At 40.7% G+C, this 19,743-nt stretch overlaps 2 protein-coding genes across 6 annotated transcripts in view; one reads left to right on the top strand and one right to left on the bottom strand.

The window, feature by feature from the left end:
- The first annotated feature begins 6,504 nt into the window (after positions 1 to 6,504).
- SFR1 (SWI5 dependent homologous recombination repair protein 1) lies at positions 6,505 to 19,370 on the top strand. 5 transcript variants are annotated; one of them, XR_013346739.1, is made up of 5 exons: positions 6,651 to 6,770; positions 8,088 to 10,478; positions 13,879 to 14,271; positions 15,446 to 16,921; positions 17,701 to 19,370. XR_013346739.1 is itself a non-coding variant. In XM_077823222.1 (4 exons), the coding sequence occupies exons 2-4, from the start codon at positions 10,383 to 10,385 to the stop codon at positions 15,635 to 15,637; spliced, it is 681 nt and encodes a 226-aa protein (XP_077679348.1). In that variant the 5' UTR covers positions 6,505 to 6,527; positions 10,363 to 10,382; the 3' UTR covers positions 15,638 to 19,370. The 5 variants fall into 5 exon arrangements, 4 of the variants coding, with proteins under 4 accessions (XP_077679348.1, XP_077679349.1, XP_077679351.1 ...); XM_077823222.1 differs by lacking the exon at positions 6,651 to 6,770 and adding an exon at positions 6,505 to 6,527 and having other exon boundaries at positions 10,363 to 10,478; positions 15,446 to 19,370; XM_077823223.1 differs by having other exon boundaries at positions 6,642 to 6,742; positions 10,363 to 10,478; positions 15,446 to 19,370.
- Positions 18,355 to 19,743, bottom strand: part of CFAP43 (cilia and flagella associated protein 43) — a 97,207-nt gene continuing 95,818 nt past the window's right edge. The window contains exons 38-39 of the mRNA XM_077823220.1: positions 19,101 to 19,254; positions 18,355 to 18,527 (exon numbers count right to left, since the gene is read on the bottom strand). Of these exons, the coding sequence (XP_077679346.1) occupies positions 18,355 to 18,527; positions 19,101 to 19,254 (327 nt within the window). The remainder of the gene's footprint in view (positions 18,528 to 19,100; positions 19,255 to 19,743) is intronic.

Raw genomic sequence — 19,743 nt, 5'->3', positions numbered from 1 at the left:
TAATCCCTCCCATCTTCCATTCCTTGTATGCTTTCTGCTTTTTCTTAATCACCTCTCTGAGATGCTTGCTCATCCAGCTTGGTCTACAACTCCTGCCTATGAATTTTTCCCCTTTCTTGGGATGCAGGCTTCTGATAGTTTCTGCAACTTTGACTAGAAGTAATTCCAGGCCTCCTCTGTCTTTAGATCCACAAGTTTTTCAATCCAATCCACTTCCCTAATTAATTTCCTTAATTTTTTAAAGTTAGGCTTTTTGAAATCAAAAACCCTAGTCACAGATCTATTTTTGTTTATTCTTCCATTTAGTCTGAACTGAATTAGCTCATGATCACTCGAACCAAGGTTGTCCCTACGATCATTTCTTCTATGAGGTCCTCACTACTCACCAAAACCAAATCTAAAATGGCATCCTCTCTTGTTGGTTCAGCAATTACTTGGTGAAGGAATCCATCAGCTACCGTATCCAGGAAAATCTGAGCCCCATTATTAGTAGTAGCACTTGTCCCCCAGTCTATATCTGGGAAGTTAAAGTCTCCCATGATCACAGAATTCCCATTAGTATTTACTTCTTTAAAAACATCACAGAGGTCTCTATCCATATCCACATTGGATCCCGGTGGTCTATAGCATACCCCAAGCACTATCCCAGGGCAGGCTCTAGTAGCTTTCTTCCCCAATGTGATTTTTGCCCAGACAGACTCTGTGTTATCCATTCCATCACTTCTTATTTCTTTACAGTCTACCTCATCATTGATATACAATGCTACTCCACCACCTTTGCCTTTATTTCTCTTTCCTATACAGCACATACCCTTCAATACCTGTACTCCAGTCCTGACTACTATTCCACCATGTTTCTGTTCTCCCTATAATGTCTGATTTCACTTTCTGCACCAGTAGATCTAGTTCCTCCATTTTATTACCTAGGCTCCTTGCATTAGTGTACAAACATCTTAATTTTTGCCGTTTGGCTTCGCTCACATTCTTTACCCAATTGGGCACAGACATTCTACCACCAATATTACCTATTAGATTGGTATGTACACTGCCCTTCCACCTTATGTCCATTCTCCTACCCATGGCTGTATCCTTTCTTACTTCATTTTCTTCACTCTCAAAGAGAATAACTGACGTGGAGATTAGCTGGACATCTCCCAACCATCTCCCCCGAATTCCCAGTTTAAAGCTCTCTTGATCAGTTGTGCCAGCCTCCATCCTAGAAGTCTAATGGAGTGGGCCAAAGCTGAAGCCGAAGGGAGGCCTGTAATCCTAAGCCCCACCACCCAGGGTTGACGCTCTCAGGCTTTGGCTTTGGCCCTGGGCCCCAGCAAGTCTAACACCAGCCCTGGCGACCCCATTAAAATGGAGTTGCGACCCACTTTGGGGTCCTGACCCACAGTTTGAGAACTGCTGAACTAGGTGATCATAATGGTCCCTTCTGGCCTTGAAGTCTATGATCAAGGAAGTAAAGAAACAAGGGTCAAGCTTGAAAGTCAAAGCTTTGTTTCTCACATTAGTTAACCCCGGTAATATCCATTGGGTCATCCCCCAGAAATGCCACTTTTTGTTTTTGAAGAAGTTTTGAAAGCAGAATGCAAAACTAAGATTTAACACTTTCCTGGGCTGTGAATTAAAATGCAAAAGCTGAACCTTTCTTAATAAAACCAACATCTACCAAATATCTTTAACACAACAAGCACATGTTTAGACCATCACAAGTGTTAACATTTGTAGCTTGGTGCCTAGTTTGGGCAAAGGGTTGAAGTTAAAATGTGAAAGGTTTGAATTTTCCTAAAATAATGCTCAGTCAGTTCCCTGCCAAGCACAGAAACACTGGAGGTCTGTTTATTGTTTCCCTTCCCTGTCTCTTCTTTTAAAATCTTGTAAAGACTTCAAACATGTTCATAATTTTTTTTCATGACTACACCAGAGAAAATCCCACAAACACAGAAAGAGAAGGCATAGTCTGCTGCTACTCCCTGTTATTACCACCTGGCATCACCCACTTAGGTATTCTGAGGTAAAGCAGTAAAAGGAATCAGGAAGTCCATGTTAGCTGGCATTTCGATTATCCTTTCTAATCAGGAGAGGCAATGCTGCACAGCTATAATAAATTACACTTGTTTTTCTTTCCAGGAAGAATCTCTTATGAAATTGAAGAGTATTGTAAAAGAAGCCTCAAACGAACTTCAAACCCAAGACAGAGAAGGTGAGATTCTGCTCTTGTGTTAGTCTTACACTGTCGTTCCATTGATCTTTGTGGAATTGCTACCCATTTACACCATTGTGAGAGCAGACTCTGACCCACTTAGTCAAGTTTAGACCTGGTATCAGCTTGCACAACTCCATGAATGTGGCCTATAAAGTCATCTTTTCTTACACTCGTATGGGTATAAACAAGTCAGAACACTTTTCAAGGAGCAAATATTATTCAGACCTGTGCAGCCAGTGAAAACACAGCCTTAGGCCCACACTGTAATGGGAAGATCTTTGGAAATTTCTGCAGCAGCTAGTGGTGGAGCACATAAAAACACTCCACCTTACTGCCTCCAGCTATAGAAAATATGCAGAGTGTGCAGTGTGCTTTACGTGTCAGGATAAATCATATGGCTTTTCGTAAAACCTACTGATCTCAGAAAATTAGAACAGAGGTTAACCTATGCATGGATTTGGACTTGCTGCTCAGTATGTTGAATAACATCAGCATCAACAAGACTTATGGGGAAGATCTTAGCTGCCTTGCAACTGGTTTCAAAATAGGCTTTGTAATGATGCAGGAACTTTTAGAATGCAGAATCCATGACATTTAATCTGGGTACTCTAAATCCTGGATCTAGATTATTTATGCCCTACATATCTCACAAATCATAGAATCATAGAATATCAGGGTTGGAAGGGACCCCAGAAGGTCATCTAGTCCAACCCCCTGCTTGAAGCAGGACCAATTCCCAGTTAAATCATCCCAGCCAGGGCTTTGTCAAGCCTGACCTTAAAAACCTCTAAGGAAGGAGATTCTACCACCTCCCTAGGTAACGCATTCCAGTGTTTCACCACCCTCATAGTGAAAAAGTTTTTCCTAATATCCAACCTAAACCTCCCCCACTGCAACTTGAGACCATTACTCCTCGTTCTGTCATCTGCTACCATTGAGAACAGTCTAGAGCCATCCTCTTTGGAACCCCCTTTCAGGTAGTTGAAAGCAGCTATCAAATCCCCCCTCATTCTTCTCTTCTGCAGACTAAACAATCCCAGCTCCCTCAGCCTCTCCTCATAAGTCATGTGTTCTAGACCCCTAATCATTTTTGTTGCCCTTCGCTGGACTCTCTCCAATTTATCCACATCCTTCTTGTAGTGTGGGGCCCAAAACTGGACACAGTACTCCAGATGAGGCCTCACCAATGTCGAATAGAGGGGAATGATCACGTCCCTCGATCTGCTCGCTATGCCCCTACTTATACATCCCAAAATGCCATTGGCCTTCTTGGCAACAAGGGCACACTGCTGACTCATATCCAGCTTCTCGTCCACTGTCACCCCTAGGTCCTTTTCCGCAGAACTGCTGCCTAGCCATTCGGCCCCTAGTCTGTAGTGGTGCATTGAATTCTTCCGTCCTAAGTTGTCCATAGTAGCAAAACAAACATCAACTGTTTTGCTACTATGGACAACGTAAGCTCTTACACTGGAACAGAATATGGGTGATGCTCTTGTGCAATCAGTGCTAGTGTTTGAATGTTAGTGCTTTCTTAGGAACGGAAGATTAACGAGTGAGATCATGCCATACAAGGCTCTGAACATGTACAGTTAGATTCTGGGGTAAACTGGTATAAATTGAAGAGAGAAGAGTCAGATGGCACTTTATGTATTAAAGTGCCAAGGAATAGAGGAAACTAAATTGGAGTTACATATGGTCCTTTGTTCTTTAGTCAACAAAGCATCCCTGAAGAGGTTCAAGGGACAATACCATATTCTGCAATTAGACCTCAAAATTGATATAATCTGGTGAAAAACATCCTGCAAATTCACTTCATTTCTGTCTTGTTTTGCTTAAACAAAATCATTCTTCTTATGAAATGAAAAAAAAATTAAACAATAGCCACTATTAATTTATAATCTAGCATATTGTAATGAAGCGGCTAGTTGTGTGTATGTAGCAATGCCCTCTACTGGATGCAATTAGAAGTGCTCTACAATATGCCATAAACCCTATAATGCTGGTAAGAGATAATGAAGATTCTCCTCTAGCATACGTAATAGGAACATGTTCTTTTCAAGCGGGAGGATTTTGATTTTATCCCTCTTGCTACCCTGAAGTACTGAATGTCCATACTAGCCATTAGGACAGGTGGTTTTATGATTAAGGCCCCGGACTGGGATGCACAAAAATTGCAGTTCAGTTCCCAGCTTTACCACAGACTTCCTGTGTGACCCTGGGCAAGTTAATCGACTTCAGGGGAACTAAGCATGTGCATAAGTACCGTGCTGAATCATGACCATAATACCTCTGTAGCTGTGCTCCCTGCCTGTGAATAGGGATAATATTTCTTTTTTCATACCCTTTTTCTAGTCTGTTTAGATTATAAATTCTTCTGGACATGCAGCTGTGTCTTACTTTCTACATACATAGGCACCTAGCACAATGAAATCCTGATTTCAGTTGCAGTTACTACGTGCTACACTACTGTAATAATAATTAAGTATATAATGCTTCTGTTGATAATCTACATTTATCACAATAGGTTCTTGTAAAATCTTAATGGAATCTTAGCAGTTAAGAATATCTAAAATCTAAAACTCCGTTCATCTTGTGCAACTGAAATATTAGGATGCCTGCACAACCAAGAGTGAGTAATCTAAAAAAGTTATCATCACTAAGGCGGAAGAAGACTTGCTGAGAACTTTGAGACATGCTATATGGTTACTGTACATTTGAATTTCTACCCACTTGAAAAGTGCAATTGTATTAGGAGTTTTGCTAAAACATGACACACAACTTTCATTGTAGGTCTAAAGAGACAGATTTTAACATATTTTAAAAAATGATTAGATTTTTATTGCAGATACAAGAGGCATAGGTCACATTTTGGGCTTACCAGATGTGGCAAGATCCCTTCAAATGATAAGTAAAAACGCATGTGCTTCAAGAATAACGTATCCTACTTGAACTTTTTTTACTTGATGGGATACAAGATTATGTTCTGATGTCACTGAGAGATCTACACCCAAAGGGGGAGAGCAGAATACAAGAGCAGAGATCTATTGCATGGAACTGAGAGAACTTTATGCAGGGTCCAGTGATATAAAAAGTATGTTTCAGAGTAGCTGGCGTGTTAGTCTGTATCTGCAAAAAGAAAAGGAGTATTTGTGGCACCTTAGAGACTAACCAATTTATTTGAGCATAAGCTTTCGTGAGCTACAGCTCACTTCATCGGATGCAACTGTAGCTCACGAAAGCTTATGCTCAAATAAATTTGTTAGTCTCTAAGGTGCCACAAGTACTCCTTTTCTTTTTATAAAAAATATGCAGTTTAGTGGCTAGTTCTGCCATTAGATGCTACCAACTAGATGCATAGCCATTCTTAAATTGAATTTTAAATTGGGCAAGTGGAGTTCTGTTTTGGGCTGTTTGCTCTGCAACAGAAGACCAAAAATTGAACACAATATTGAACTGGTGTGAGGAATAGACATGTGTCTGTCTGTCTCTCACTTACTTCCTTTTAAAAATTATTTGGTCCTCTGATTTTCCCTTTATGGACTAACTATCCATATTTTCTGCCTCTCAAAGCCCTTTCCCCCAATCATGCTGCTTTATTTTCATTTTTTTTTTCATATTCTCTTTTCTTTACTCTTCATATGATTTCATTTAGCTTTGACTTTAGGAAAATCTAATTGCTCCTGTCTTTGCCCTTTTGCACTTCTGTCCTTCTTTCCATGGGATATTTTTTAGCCTCACCATGGGCATAGCGGGTGGTAACGCTATCTCTTGTCTGTTCTGTCAGGTCTGCCCCAAGTAGAGATGGTTTCCCACGGGGGCTCATTTTCAGGCAGTATCTCCCTCGCGTGAGGGAGAGTTTCCGTGAAATGCCCAGGGCCAGTTTTGCCAATGAAACATCCAGAACAGTGCTAGCATTTGGGGTGGACAGTAGCCCAACTGGGAAGCTGAGTGAGTGTCAGATGGGGACAGGGGTATAATTATTCACCCAGCTGCATGACTTTGATGCTGCCCCTATGTCACTGAATAACCAGCTACCTGGCTTGGGGGAGATAAGGGTGTCCCCCTGGTTTGCGGGGCACTGCATGATGCTGGGGAGGGCTAGAAATAAACCCCCAATATTCCCCCTCTAGGTATTTTAAAATCCCCTCCCAACTTAGCCTGGGCCAGGCAGCTCCACAACCCTCCTCCCCCCCACGTCCTATGTGTGTGCACACGCCCTGCCCCCTTCCCCTCTCTTCATTCCCGCCCGCCCGCGAGTCGAGACTTTCCCCCCCTCTGGCCACGCCCAGCCGGTGGCCACTCCGCAGAGCGGGACGTGAGTTTCTCTTCGCGCGCCCGACCGCACGCCGTGTGTCTCTCCCCCTGGGAGCTGACGGGCGGCCTCGGAATCTCTCTTTCCTACACGCGCCCGACCGCTCCTTCCTCTCCGCGCTCGCGCCCCCAAGCCCGGCCCCTCCCCCGCCCCTCGAGCGGGAGATTGGACTGGAGCCATTTTAACCCGACCGAGCGAGCGTCAGGCCGCAGCGTCAGGTGGGGGGGGCCCGCTGAGGAGCGTGAGGTACCGAGGGGAAAGCCTCTCCCCCCTCGCAGCGGAGGGGGTCACGTCAGCCACCCGTCCCCCATTGCCTGGGGGTCGGGCCCCAGCTACGGGGGGCTAGTCCAGCCCCTTCGAGTCCCACCTCCGCGTGTACAGGGTGGGAGGGGCCCGGGTTAATGGGGTGATTCCCCCCCCCCACACCCCAGCACTGGTATTGCCTGGGAGGGGGCTGTGCCCTCCAGGGGATGGCAGCTTGGGGGGGGGTTACCCCGTGTTAATGGGGTGATTTCCCCCCTCCACCCCAACACTGGTATTGCCTGGGAGGGGGCTGTGCCCTCCAGGGGATGGCAGCTTGAGGGGGGGTTACCCCGTGTTAATGGGGTGATTCCCCCCCACACCCCAGCACTGGTATTGCCTGGGAGGGGGCTGTGCCCTCCAGGGGATGGCAGCTTGGGGGGGTTACCCGTGTTAATGGGGTGATTTCCCCCCACACCCCAGCACTGGTATTGCCTGGGAGGGGGCTGTGCACCGCAGGGGATGGCAGCTTGAGGGGGGGTTACCCCGTGTTAATGGGGTGATTCCCCCACACCCCAGCACTGGTATTGCCTGGGAGGGGGCTGTGCCCTCCAGGGGATGGCAGCTTGAGGGGGGGTTACCCCGTGTTAATGGGGTGATTCCCCCCCACACCCCAGCACTGGTATTGCTTGGGAGGGGGCTGTGCCCTCCAGGGGATGGCAGCTTGGGGGGGTTACCCGTGTTAATGGGGTGATTTCCCCCCACACCCCAGCACTGGTATTGCCTGGGAGGGGGCTGTGCCCTCCAGGGGATGGCAGCTTGGGGGGGTTACCCCGTGTTAATGGGGTGATTTCCCCGCACACCCCAGCACTGGTATTGCCTGGGAGGGGGCTGTGCCCTGCAGGGGATGGCAGTATGTGGGGGGCAGGGGTTACCACGTGTCAGACGAACTGCTGAGAGCAGTGACCCTGCCTATGGTCTGTCCCCTAGCTCTGCCTTGGTTAATCAGGGCGCAAAGCTCGCTGAGCATGAAATGACAGTAATAACTATCTCTGATAATGTGTTTGTCCACTGTGTATCTCAAAGCTGTTCACAAGGTAAACAGCATTACCTCCATTGTGCCATAGGGCAAACTGAGGCACAGAAGGGACTAGCCCAAGGCCTCACTGGGAGTCAGTGGCAGAGCTGAGGAAAAGCTACTGCTCCCCTACTTCCCAGTGGTTTCATTTACAATGGAAGAAGCTGTTTTTATATGTTAAATGGTGTTTTTGCATGGGAATAAAATTGATCCTGATTCATAAGGGGAGGATTCTCACTGTGCAGGGCAGAGTTGCAGAGACCTGTGGAGAAGTGCAATTACAGATTGGAAATTCCCTTGGAAATTTTTTGTTAGTAGAATAAATTATTTCCTGAAGAAAACTAACCTGTGTAAAGGCTAACTGAGCCATTGGATTTCAGAAAGACTGAGAGCTCTATTGAAGGCTGTTTTCAGGTTTTAAAATGTTCTGTTGCTTAGTGGGGAGAGACTCACTACTTATCTGTGAAATATTGTATAGGTATGATGTGAATTTTTCCTAGCCTCTTGCTCAAACTATGAAGTAACTTACCCCATGCTCTGAAAATAACTTATCACTGTTACATTCTGAAAATGCATTTTCAGAATGTATTATTTGCTAAGACACATGATTAACAGCCTTTTAGAAAATTAACCTAAAATAGAATGCTATGTGCTGAATCTTGAATGACAAGGTAATATGGATTTGATTTAGCAGTAAGACAAATAAGGGCTAATACTTTGTCTATGCAGCCATGCAGATCTGACTTGGATTCCCTTGTAGCTCGTTCTTTGAGACAGTAAGGTTTTGGAGAGCTGCAGCTTTGGTGCCCTCAGCCTGTGGGGAGATAGTACCTCATGTAATCTTACACTACTCATGTAACTTGTTTAAATATCCTTAATTTTAAAAGGCTTCTCTATTCTGTTTGTAAACTGCTAATATCAGTCTCTAGGCATTGGAAGGCATAACTGACAACTTCCCAGCTGCATGTTGGGCATTAGCAGGTGGTTCAGAAATGCCAAACTAAATTGAAGAGACAAGGTGGGAGAGTTAATTTTTTTTTCTTTGACCAACTTCTGTTGTTCTTCAGAAGAAGAAAACTTCAGAAGAAGTTGGTGCAATAAAAGATATTACCTCACTAATCTTGTCTCTCTAATATCGTCCGACACAGCTACACTACACTGCATAAACTAAATTAAATGTTGTCAAATCAATGTAAAGTTGGTATGTGTGGAGAAGTACTACTTACCATGTTAATCAGTGTGCTTTGAGCAAATTGGGGCATCTTCATTTTAATCTAAAAATTCCATTTACTTGAGTAATACATTTATCCATGGGGCATGCCTACAAGGATCACACTTCAAAGAAGATACTAGATTATTTTCAGAGCCCCTGTATATATAATTATTGTTTTATTTTTTTAATAATCTTAATTGCTTGTACAGTTGAACAATAAAAATCCTGTGGCTCTTAGCAACCTTTTATCTCTAGGTGAGAAATGGCCAAACCAAGATACTGATTCTTCAAGGCCTTACTCATAGGAGTAATCCTTACTCAGACAAGTAGTAAGAATTGCTCAAGTTTTGAAGTCGATGGGGTGTCCGTTTGCAGTGAGGATTATGCATATGAGTAAGATATAGCAGGATCTAGCCTTTTCCGAGCATATGATAATAGATTCCATGTCTTTATAAATACATGCCACTCACTGCCTGTGGCGAGTTTGAGAGAGCCCACCAGTGTTGGTGCAAATGACAGAGGCTGATGATGGAGACTGGAAACCATATTAATTTTATATTAATTTTTCTTCTTTCTATGCAGTATATTATCTCTAATCCTACATTAAGACCAAAGAGACAAATAAATAGACAAAACTTAACAATAAAGGCCAAGTTTTGCCAACCTTCTACTGAATAGTACTGCCATTTGTCCTATTGCAGCGTTTCCCAAACTGTGTTCCGCACGATGTGAATAGGTGTTCTATGAAAGAATTGTAATTAAAAAAAAGCGTCTTTAAATTTTTTTTAATTCTAAATTTTGCATATTTGAAGCGTAGTTTACAACTCTTTTTGAATGACTATAATTTAACATAAAACTTTTTCCGGTTATTGATAGATCTTGTATTGAATATCATGGCGTAAAATTATATTTGAGCATAATTAATGCAATTTTTTATTTGAAAATGAAACGACTACAAAATAATATTGTAAGTGTTCCGTAATAGGCTAAAAAGTGTTTCGTGGCCAAAGAAGTTTGGGAAACGCTGTCCTATTGTAATAAAGAGGGCTACTCACAGACCAATGTACGACTCCATGGAAATTAGGTTGGCAGAATAAGGCCCTATATAAACGGATGACTTTGGAAACTGAACAACTGGAAAATAGCCTAGTGTTGGTATTTTCTTACCATTGCTTTTAACTTGTTTCCCTGGCCACTTGGTGGTCCTGTTTCATCACATTCTAACCTTAAGCAGAGGGAAAAAGACCTGACTTGTCAAGTTATATGTCTATTCTTCATATTAATATGTTTCTGTATTATTTCTACAGTATATTAACTTATTCTCGAGATGGAAACACCATTGTTAGACAAATCAACATCACTGTGCAGTACTCCAAAGGACTGTGGGACACTAGCTCCTCAGAGCAGTGGCTCAGGGAAAAAGGTATGAAAACCTTTTATATACCATTCTATTAGTGAGGTTTTCCCATTGTAGCTAGGTATTGCAACACCAATAGTGAGCAAACTTTACTTGATGTTTGGCGGTCTATGGAATACTTTGACAGAATATATGTGGGAACAGATAGTTTATGCCCAGAATTAAAATTAATGGGTAATGTTCTCCAAGTATGTGTGCTTTGATTATGACATGGATTAAGTGCTGCACACCCTGAATGCCGAGCTAAAAGCTGATAGAAACCTTATAAATACCTATAAAGATATTCAGGACGTTATTTAAACTCACTTTTTTTAAATCCTTCTTCCCATCTGTACAAAAGGCTCCAAGTCTCAGTTCTCTGGGCTCCAGCATATGCAGAATGGTGCTGCTGCTTCTGTATGTGTCAAAGTACAGGCAGAATAATACAATCACATTGCCCTTGCTCCAGCCCACTCTTCCCCGACCTTGCCCCCCTTTGCTCACTTAGCACTAGTTTAGTCTGTCACATCACAGTCATACCACAGTTATAACAGCATTACCCTTCGCTGCATCTGACAGCTTTCCATGCTGACTTTCCTATCTGTTTTCACATCATACCTGAAATCAAATTGGTATTATTTAACTCTAAGTTTGGAGCACAGCTTGTATGAAAAACTCTATGCAAAATAGAAATGCAATGTATTAGGTCTTATGATGTTCAGCTCTACATTGCCTATTCCTTCTCTGCTGTAATGCCCCTGCATGCACCGTGTTAGTGATGTTAAATTGACCATGGCACACATTAAAACAGGGGCCTGGCCAGCATAGGCAGATTGTGATAAGTGTCTTTTAACTATATTGTTTAAATATTTTATAAGGATATAAAATAGTAGGCAAAGATCTTCAAGGATGACTAGTGATTTTTGAATTCAGTGACTTTGGGTTTTCAGAAGTGCTGAGCACCCACCTTCTGAAATTAAGCCCTGTAAGGTACCTCAGATTAGTCACTCTAACACTGAGGCACTCAAAACCATAACCACTCTAAAATGGTGGCCTTGGTCTTTAAAAAGCAGTTTGGATTATAAATGTCTCTTGGCCGCAAGCCTGACACTTATTTGATTCTTCTGATGACCATGTCTGAGGTCCAGTGATGTTCAATGGTTGATGTAGTAGAAATAGTGGTAATGCTTGTTTCAGATAGAACAGAAATCTGAGGACTGGCAACCTGGGATAACCATTACAGCTGGAGAACTGCAACAGTGGAAGATGCCTATTATTATTTCTGGGGGAATGCTGGGCCAAAAAATTAAAAGCGTTGGGCCAAAAAAATAAAAATTCTGTGCACAATATTTAAAAAATTCTGCATATTTTATATGTCAAAATAACACAATATAATAATGCCAGTTTCAGTTATTTTGGTAATTTATTTCAAAATACCTGTTAGCAAGCAGGTCCGTAATAAAAGAGACAACAAAAAAGATTCAGGAAAATTTTTTTGATAAATAGATTCCTTACTAGGCATATTAATACAGAACTTTGAGTAATAATTCATTTAAACTACAATACAGAAACGTATTTCCCTCACCCCTCAGAAGCAGTGCAAAGGCTTGGGGGAGTCAGGGTAATGGAGGAGCTAAGAAAAAGGGAAGTAATTGCTGGGAAGGAGCCTGGGAATAAAACTGGAGGGTTGCTGGGTGTGGGTGGGAGAAGTATGGAACAGTTTTATTTGAGGGGAAGGGACTGCTAAGGAGTTAGGGAGCCTCCCTCATGCAGACCCTGGCTGACCCCTAGCATCTCCCTTTCAGCCAGGCATATCTGCACCCCCACTCCCATTCAGACCCTGGCTCAGTGTTATTGCCCCACTAGCTCCTATGCGCCCCACTAGCCCTTCTGAACCCCAGTCTGTGCAAACACCCCCACCCGCCAGCAGCTCCACTCTGTCTCCCCTATATTCTGTGCCTTCTCACCTGGCTTCATGGGCAGAGTGCTGCGAGAAAGGCAACCTCTGCTCCCTTCTTCTCCACAGCTGGCTGCTCCAGCCTGTGAGCCAGCTGCCTTCTCTTCTGGCACATCAGCCCCTGTTGGGTGAAAGGTATAATTGCAGCGTGACCTCTCTTGCGGCTTCCCTTCGCCTCCCCATCAGAGTCAATTATACTTCAAGGGACCTTAACTCTGTGCTTGTGCAGTGGTGCAGAATTTCCCCAGGAGTATATTATGTTTGAATTAGTTAACTTAAATTACTTTAAATTAATTTAGTATGGTTCAATGCTTTCACCCGTACACATGTTGAGTAGTACTTTACTGTGCAAGTAGTCCCGTTTGGATTTTGAGTGCTACCCAATTTGAGTCAGGGTGGCAAAATCAGGCTCATAAGAAGAATATATGTTGAATTGATTTTTAAAGCAGTATTTAGATATATCTGTGTTTACATTCAGTGAGGCAGCTTTCTTTCCTGCAGAATAGACCTGCAAGAATTTTCCTAGTAGAAAACACTTGAAAACAGTTTCAAAGCTACTATAAGCTGAATTCTATCATTTAATTTTTTGTTTAGTACTTACAGATTTGTGTTTTTTCCCTTAAACAAAAAAACAGGGGATCTGCCTTACAAATAACTTTGAAATGCTTGACTTGCAGTGCTGTCCAGTGGAGGAAAGGATTCCTTCAGTCCTACTTTGCATCATTAACTGGTCATGTAGGCAGAGGTTTCTTTAAAAAAATTATTATTGGTTTTTATTTCCAGAAACTTACTGATTTACTTCTTTATAATTATATTTATAGTGATTGTACTACCAAATATATCACATTGTAGTTTTCTTTTAACTATTACTTTTCCTACTTTGGGGAGTTCATGCTAGGCTTTATATTTGGAAAGTACATAGCACATTGTGAGCAATATTGAAACTAAAAGGTGGGGGGAAATTACAAGGCTGTGCTATTGATCCAGTAGTTATCTTGAGTTCCCTCTAGTTCTGAAGCCTCCAGGAGTAGATTTCCATGCTGAGATTTTTTTACAGTGATGTTAACATACTGACCTGTAACAGTTTCTAAATTTTGACAATTAGGATAGTTGTACTTCCTTAAAGAAAATTCTCCTGGAGTCATTGAATAAGGACAGCAGGATTTAGTCCTGAGAGATGAAGTGAGGAAAATTGGAGCCACAACTCTTTCTTATATCTAGCTGCTGAGGGAGTGTGTGTAGGTATACATGAGAGGAGGAAGATAACTGCTCAGTCACATTTGTGAAATATGTAGTGGTAATTGTGAAAATTTACATTTATAGTGGGGTTTACATATACTGTAAAAATTGAACTGGTAAACTTGCTACTTATATTAAAGTCACTTCTGTTCTTACTTCTCCCAAATAAACAGTTTATATTAGCCAAAATATTGTTTGATTTTTTTTTTGTTCCTTTGTCATTTTCTTTAGCCAATGAGCACAACACTTAAGGAGCGATTAAAGAAAGCAAGACGTTCGTTTAATTCCAGTTTCACTGTGGCAAAACGCCTTAAAGTAGATATTGAAGAAAAAGATTACAGTACTTCTGAAGAAGGGGCTCTGTTGGCAAAAGGAGCCTGTTCTAGATTACAAGATAGTTGTGAAATCCTGGAGAAGAACTGTGCTGCAGATATAAGTTTGAGTAGTCCTTTACAGGAGAGACATTGCTGTAGATTTGTTCAGAATTCTCCACACTCTGTGGTGTTGGGGGCTGACCTTAGTCAACAAGAACTACTGGAGGAAAAATTAAGATTGCTGAAGCAGGTTCAAGAGAAGGAAGAGCTGCTTCGAAGACTCAAACTGGTCAAGATGTACAGGTCCAAGGTGAGAAAAGTTTCTGAATAGGTCACACTATCTCAGCTCTAAGTCTTTTAATGTTTTTTGAAATGGTGCCAGGCAAGGGACAATATCAGGGCAAATTTTGGTTCTGTAAAAAGACATTTTTATAAACTCCTAAAACCAGCAGAAATTAGAGCTAGTCAAAAAGCAGGGAAGAAAGTTGGTTGATTTATTTATTTTTGTTTTTCTGTTTTAAATTTAATTTCAAAATTCAAAAAATTGTGACCAACTCCAGTAGAAATGTTTCTCTGTGTGTTCTTTTAAATTCTATTGGAAAAATATTTTTTTAAAACGAAAACATTCCTTAGTAGTGTTTCAAGCCTAAAGATTGCAGCATTGGGCTAATACATGAGAACCTGAAATTGAAACTGATGAGAAACCAAAATGAAAGACTGTTCTGTTTTCATCATCCAAACTAAAAGAAATGCAATAAAAAATAATGCAAAATAATGTAGCTCTTTAAGAATGACTTTTAAACCTGATGTTTACTTCAAATACATCTTTAACTGTTCTTGACCTCTGTCTTTTATTGTGAAAAGTGTTCGCACTTGACTGGGAGACTACCAATGCTTATCTACACTAGACAAAATTGGATGTGCAATTTACTAACAGTACAGCTCTACTAATAGAAACAACCACAGACAAGGCACTGGCCCTTTTTTTCCACCATGTTAGGTTCTTGGGTCTGAATGCTGCCAATGTTGATGCAGCCCTAGGTATTGCTGAAAACAGTGTTGATTCACGAGATAGCACTTCTCTGTTCGATTACAACTTAATTTGCCATCATTGTTTGTGGATATTGTACTGCTGAAAGTGCAGAGATCCTATATGTAGATGATAAAGATCCATGCAACTTTTTGTAGGAGATGAGGGGTCAAATTCTAATTCACTTAATTACATTCTTCATACCTAAGCTTCCACATAGTTTTAAGTGGATTAGCTGTTTTCCCACTTCTTGTCCTGGACAGCACCACTACAGAAGTAATTGTTGCATTCCACTCCAGAGGAGGCAGAAATTCTCTCTGCATATAGCTTTTTATTGTAATTGTTTTGGGGCGCCTTCAGTTAATTAAGTTATATAAATATCTGTAAAGTTCCAAGTATTATTTTTCTATAATTTCTGCAACTCAGTAAGTAACCTTTCCCCCCACCGTTTCAGAATAACCCATCAGAATTGCAGTCTTTGATAACGAAATGGAGATGCAGCACCCACTTGATGCTTTATGAACTCCAGTCAGCTTTGTCTACAGATGGCAGTAAACTGAGCCTCACTCTGTTGATAGACAATTTTGGATTAGAAGACAAGTTACTACACTACAGCAGAGCAGAAGACGACTTTACAGATATGTAATTTACCATTACAAAGGTCTCGGTTATAAAAAAAAGTCTTCAGAAAAGATTAAATATCAACTGATTGCATCATAAGTATTAAACCATCATGATAGTTTGTTTCAGTAGTGGATTGTTGTAATAGACTGTGCTTATGTAGTTTTCTGGAAAGGATTATCTCTTGACTTATATGATAGAAACTTATTTACTGAGAAAATTGCCATTAGTGAAATAAGAAAATGAAATCTAGTAATATTGTAATTAAGCAGCGGGCTGTATCTTCTCATATCATTTTTACACTGTACATTCTCGTTTGATATAATGGGGTCAAGTTAACTGTTTTTTTTCTAGTTAAGACTAAGATGTTGAGGAATTCAACACATACATATTCTGGAAGTTTCTTCAGTTTGCCAGTCAATTGATGCGAGCTTTCTAAGGGTTAAGTTCAGGTGTAATCACATTGCATATTCTCAATTACTGAAGCATATTGAGTTTTTGTGCATGGCTTTATTTCTTGTGATACTAGAAGCAATACATATTCTATGGTGCTTAACAAAAACAGAACTGTGTCTAATATGTTTAAATGGCTGCATTTAATTGACATTTCTGCAATTATTCTTAGTAAATCCCAAAGCCATTTTCATCTTTTTAGGTTTTAGTTCTAATTTGTGAGTGGTATTTTATTATGTTAATTAGAGATTGTGAGAGAAATTGATTCCCTGTTGACTATCTCCTCCTTGACAATCCATTTATTTTAGCTACTTTCTTCACTGAATTTCTTTTTTTACTTTGAAACACTTTTCATCCAGTGTAAGTTTATAAGAACCCCAGCTGCCCCCTATACCTCCAGAATGCACCGATTCGTTGTACACATACAGATTCCTAATCTGCTGTAACTTTGTTTTATTGTACATGTGACAATCTATACTCCCTTCCTCAACACTGAGACACTTCTGATGTACCTGCAGGGAAATCGGGAAAAATCTGAGTTTAGAAGTAGCATATTTTTGTTTTGCTGTTCCAGATTACCATGCTCCTGTTTATCAGGTGACACTAGACCTAAATTCTGCAGCAAGGCCCTCTTGGGTAGAAGGTGAATTTTACTGCTAACTGGGAATTTATATAAGCAGTGTTTATTATTAAATCATTTGATAATCTGTGTAGTTACCAAAATGAAAAAGGAGCTGAAACAGTGTCTTGGGTAAGAAGATGGGGCATCCAGAAGGGATTAGCTGCCCTCCTAGGGCTCTTCGGTTCTGCTAGATTGGAATTCAACCCCTGCCTCCTGATGAGGACTTGGTACGAGGTAAGAAATCTGGGAAGAACCATGGAGGGGTAGTTAGACTACTTATGAATCATAGTTAAAATGATAAAGCAATAAACAGAAGTCAGATCTAGAAGGAGGCAGCAAAAGCAATTGAGAAGTTTTAATAACAAAAGTAGTATTTCCTAAACAAAAGTATTAATGCTGTTAGTGATGTCACCTTGGAATGGGGCTCTGACTTGAGGCATATTTCCTAGGAAAGATGAGGGAAGAAACAATTTAGAACAGGTGGGGGGAAATTGTAATGGCAGGAAATTCCTGTGCAGGTCCATCTTAAACCACATGGTAGAATTTACTAAAGGTTCCTCTTTTCCTTATCTGCTTCCCATCTCTTTTGCGGGGAGAAGTGGTGTGAGAAGAAATTTCATGCCATCTGAAGTTGGACTCCACTAGTGGGGCATATAGTAGAAACTGTTTAAGAAGAGTTCAGTAGGGTAGCTATAATGAGGCTTATTTAATCTACAGACTGTAAGATTTTTTTTTTTTTTAAATACAGTGAAGTGGAATAAAATTTAAGAGCAGAAATAAGATGATCTAATAATGGTTTAAAAAGGAAAAGATGTTCAACTCTTTAGGATTCAAAATTATTAACAGCGTATGTAGACTTAAATTGTATCTTCCAGAATTTAAGAGTTTTGAAAAACAGTTCATACTTCACTTACACAATTCTGAACGTGGAAGGCTTGGTATCATGTCAATTACAGCAGTTGAAAAAACTGCTCTCAGCACTGTTTTTACGTGTCTTTTTCCTGTGATGACAGATGTTACCTGTTCAGTGTGCGATGGCATCAACTAAGGAGGTAAAATACGGGATCCTGAACTCAAGACTTGGGAGTTAAATGAAGCAGTAGTGTTGTTTTTTTTAATTATATAATCAAGGTAAAGTGCACCTAATGCTGCCTGTTATGATGGTATCATGTAGCAATGATGATGATCTCTTTTATTTTAAATAATCAGTATATTTGTGATTTCATTCAACATGTATACTAGTAATTTGATTTTCAACAAAACTATTTTTAGTTATACTACTTGACAGTTTTGCCCTATATCTTTTTCTTAAGTAAATACAATTCAGGGTTTTCTGAATTGCTTCCATTCTTCAGCATCATAGGAACGTACATTGCTGACCACAGAATACACAAGGTGACTATGTTGTTCAAAACATCTGTTTCTATAGTAATAAACACGTGTCTGTCATTAAGCTGTGAAATCATAAATTCCAGTTTTACAACAGGCACACCAAAATTGGGTATAAAATGTACAAAATAGCTTTCATACTCAGTCTAGTAAAATATTTTAAAATAGTAAATAAAGGAAGAAATCAATTCTTTTGTGGAGAGATGTATCTACGGTAAGCAAAGGAGATAAGCAATGATGAACTCATATGCGTTCATGTTGGTGGAAGTACGCTTCTGCTAATACTCTGTTTCAAAAAGGGCAGGAAATGTTCTCATTCTCAGCCTTTCAACTTCTGCCTGAAGAACTGCAATCTCCTGAGCCTGTTCTTTTGCAAGATCCACTAGCTGTCGTCGCTGCACAATATCTCGGTAATGGTCCTTTGCAGCTTTTTCAGAAATCAGCTGTGTGTCTGTGCAAAGCAAAATATCAGAAATAGTTCATATCAGAGAAAAACCTATTATTGTAGGCCCTGCCCCAGGGCATATATTATTTCAGTGACAAGTATTGTACAGTCTGGGGTAAACTTTCAAAAGAGCTCACACTTGGGGACAAATTTTTGCTCTTGCAGTGTACTGCTACTTCTGTTTTGCCCAGGCACAAATGGTGAGAGGAGGAGGGATGAATTTATTTTTTAGAGAGGACAAAGGCATTGTACCAAAGTCTCTGCTGATGCAAATGGGAGTAGTTTTACGACTTCAGTGGAGTTTCATAAACTTATACCAACAACAGTTAATTAACTTGAGTTACAACAGGAGCAAAAATCTCAAGTCTAGACATCTCCTTAGTGTCTGATGGATACTGAAATAGCTCTCTTAGGCAGGGCAATACCAGCTGTGTATATGTAACATACAAAAAATCTGCTGCTGGCAGTGTTTTGTCCCTGTAGTGCTGCTGATGGAGAGTAGAACTGACCAGCTTTGGAGCTGTATTTTATGAATGTCTTTTACTTGTGACCTAGAGCGTGCTACAGAATGGGACTCACCAGCTGCTTCAAAGATGTGCCGCCTTTCTGAAACAGACACAAGCATTTCTTGCAGCTCCTGGCTGAGTTTGTAGTTTGCTTGTTCCTTTAGACAGATGCGCTTCTCCAGATCTTTAAATACTTTCTGACGGTTCTTCACATTCTTCTTGTGCAACTGTCCATTTCCAGTTGAATAAAGCAAATATGAGACTTTAATAAAGCTGCTTGAACAAACTTTATATGGAAATCTATCAACTAAAACACCACCTTGGGGCTCAGTTTGCTTTTATATTTGGCTAGTTGGTACAATGCAACTTTATTTTACACAGCACCTTTCATACAAATTGTATCCTAACATTCTTTATGGAGTATCAATGTAACCACTAGCAGACAGGAAAAAGCTAAGAAGTATGGACCAGCTGGAAAGAGACTTTAAGATGAAACTTGAAAAGAGGTGTAGTCAAGGATGCATAGATGCAGGAGCACTATCTCAGATTGCAGTAGCTACAGAGAAAAAGACTCGTCTGCCAATTTTGGTGAAATTGTGTGAAAGGATGGAGAGGAAGGCGGAAAATGCTAAAGCTGGGAGGAGGAGCATAGGGAGACAAAGTCGGGGATGGTGTCAGTTATTGCACGCTGGAGCAAGTCCATGGAATCTTTTAAA

The sequence above is a fragment of the Eretmochelys imbricata genome, chromosome 7, assembly GCF_965152235.1.
Source record: "Eretmochelys imbricata isolate rEreImb1 chromosome 7, rEreImb1.hap1, whole genome shotgun sequence".
Classification (NCBI taxonomy): domain Eukaryota; kingdom Metazoa; phylum Chordata; order Testudines; family Cheloniidae; genus Eretmochelys; species Eretmochelys imbricata.
This window is presented reverse-complemented; position numbering and strand designations above follow the sequence as displayed.

Bases quoted from the DNA above. Each gene is read 5' to 3' on its own strand.
- SFR1 (XM_077823222.1), top strand. From the start codon at position 10,383: ATGGAAACACCATTGTTAGACAAATCAACATCACTGTGCAGTACTCCA. The intron at 10,479-13,878 runs GTATGAAAACCT...CATTTTCTTTAG, and splicing joins GCAGTGGCTCAGGGAAAAAG to CCAATGAGCACAACACTTAA. The intron at 14,272-15,445 runs GTGAGAAAAGTT...CCACCGTTTCAG, and splicing joins TCAAGATGTACAGGTCCAAG to AATAACCCATCAGAATTGCA.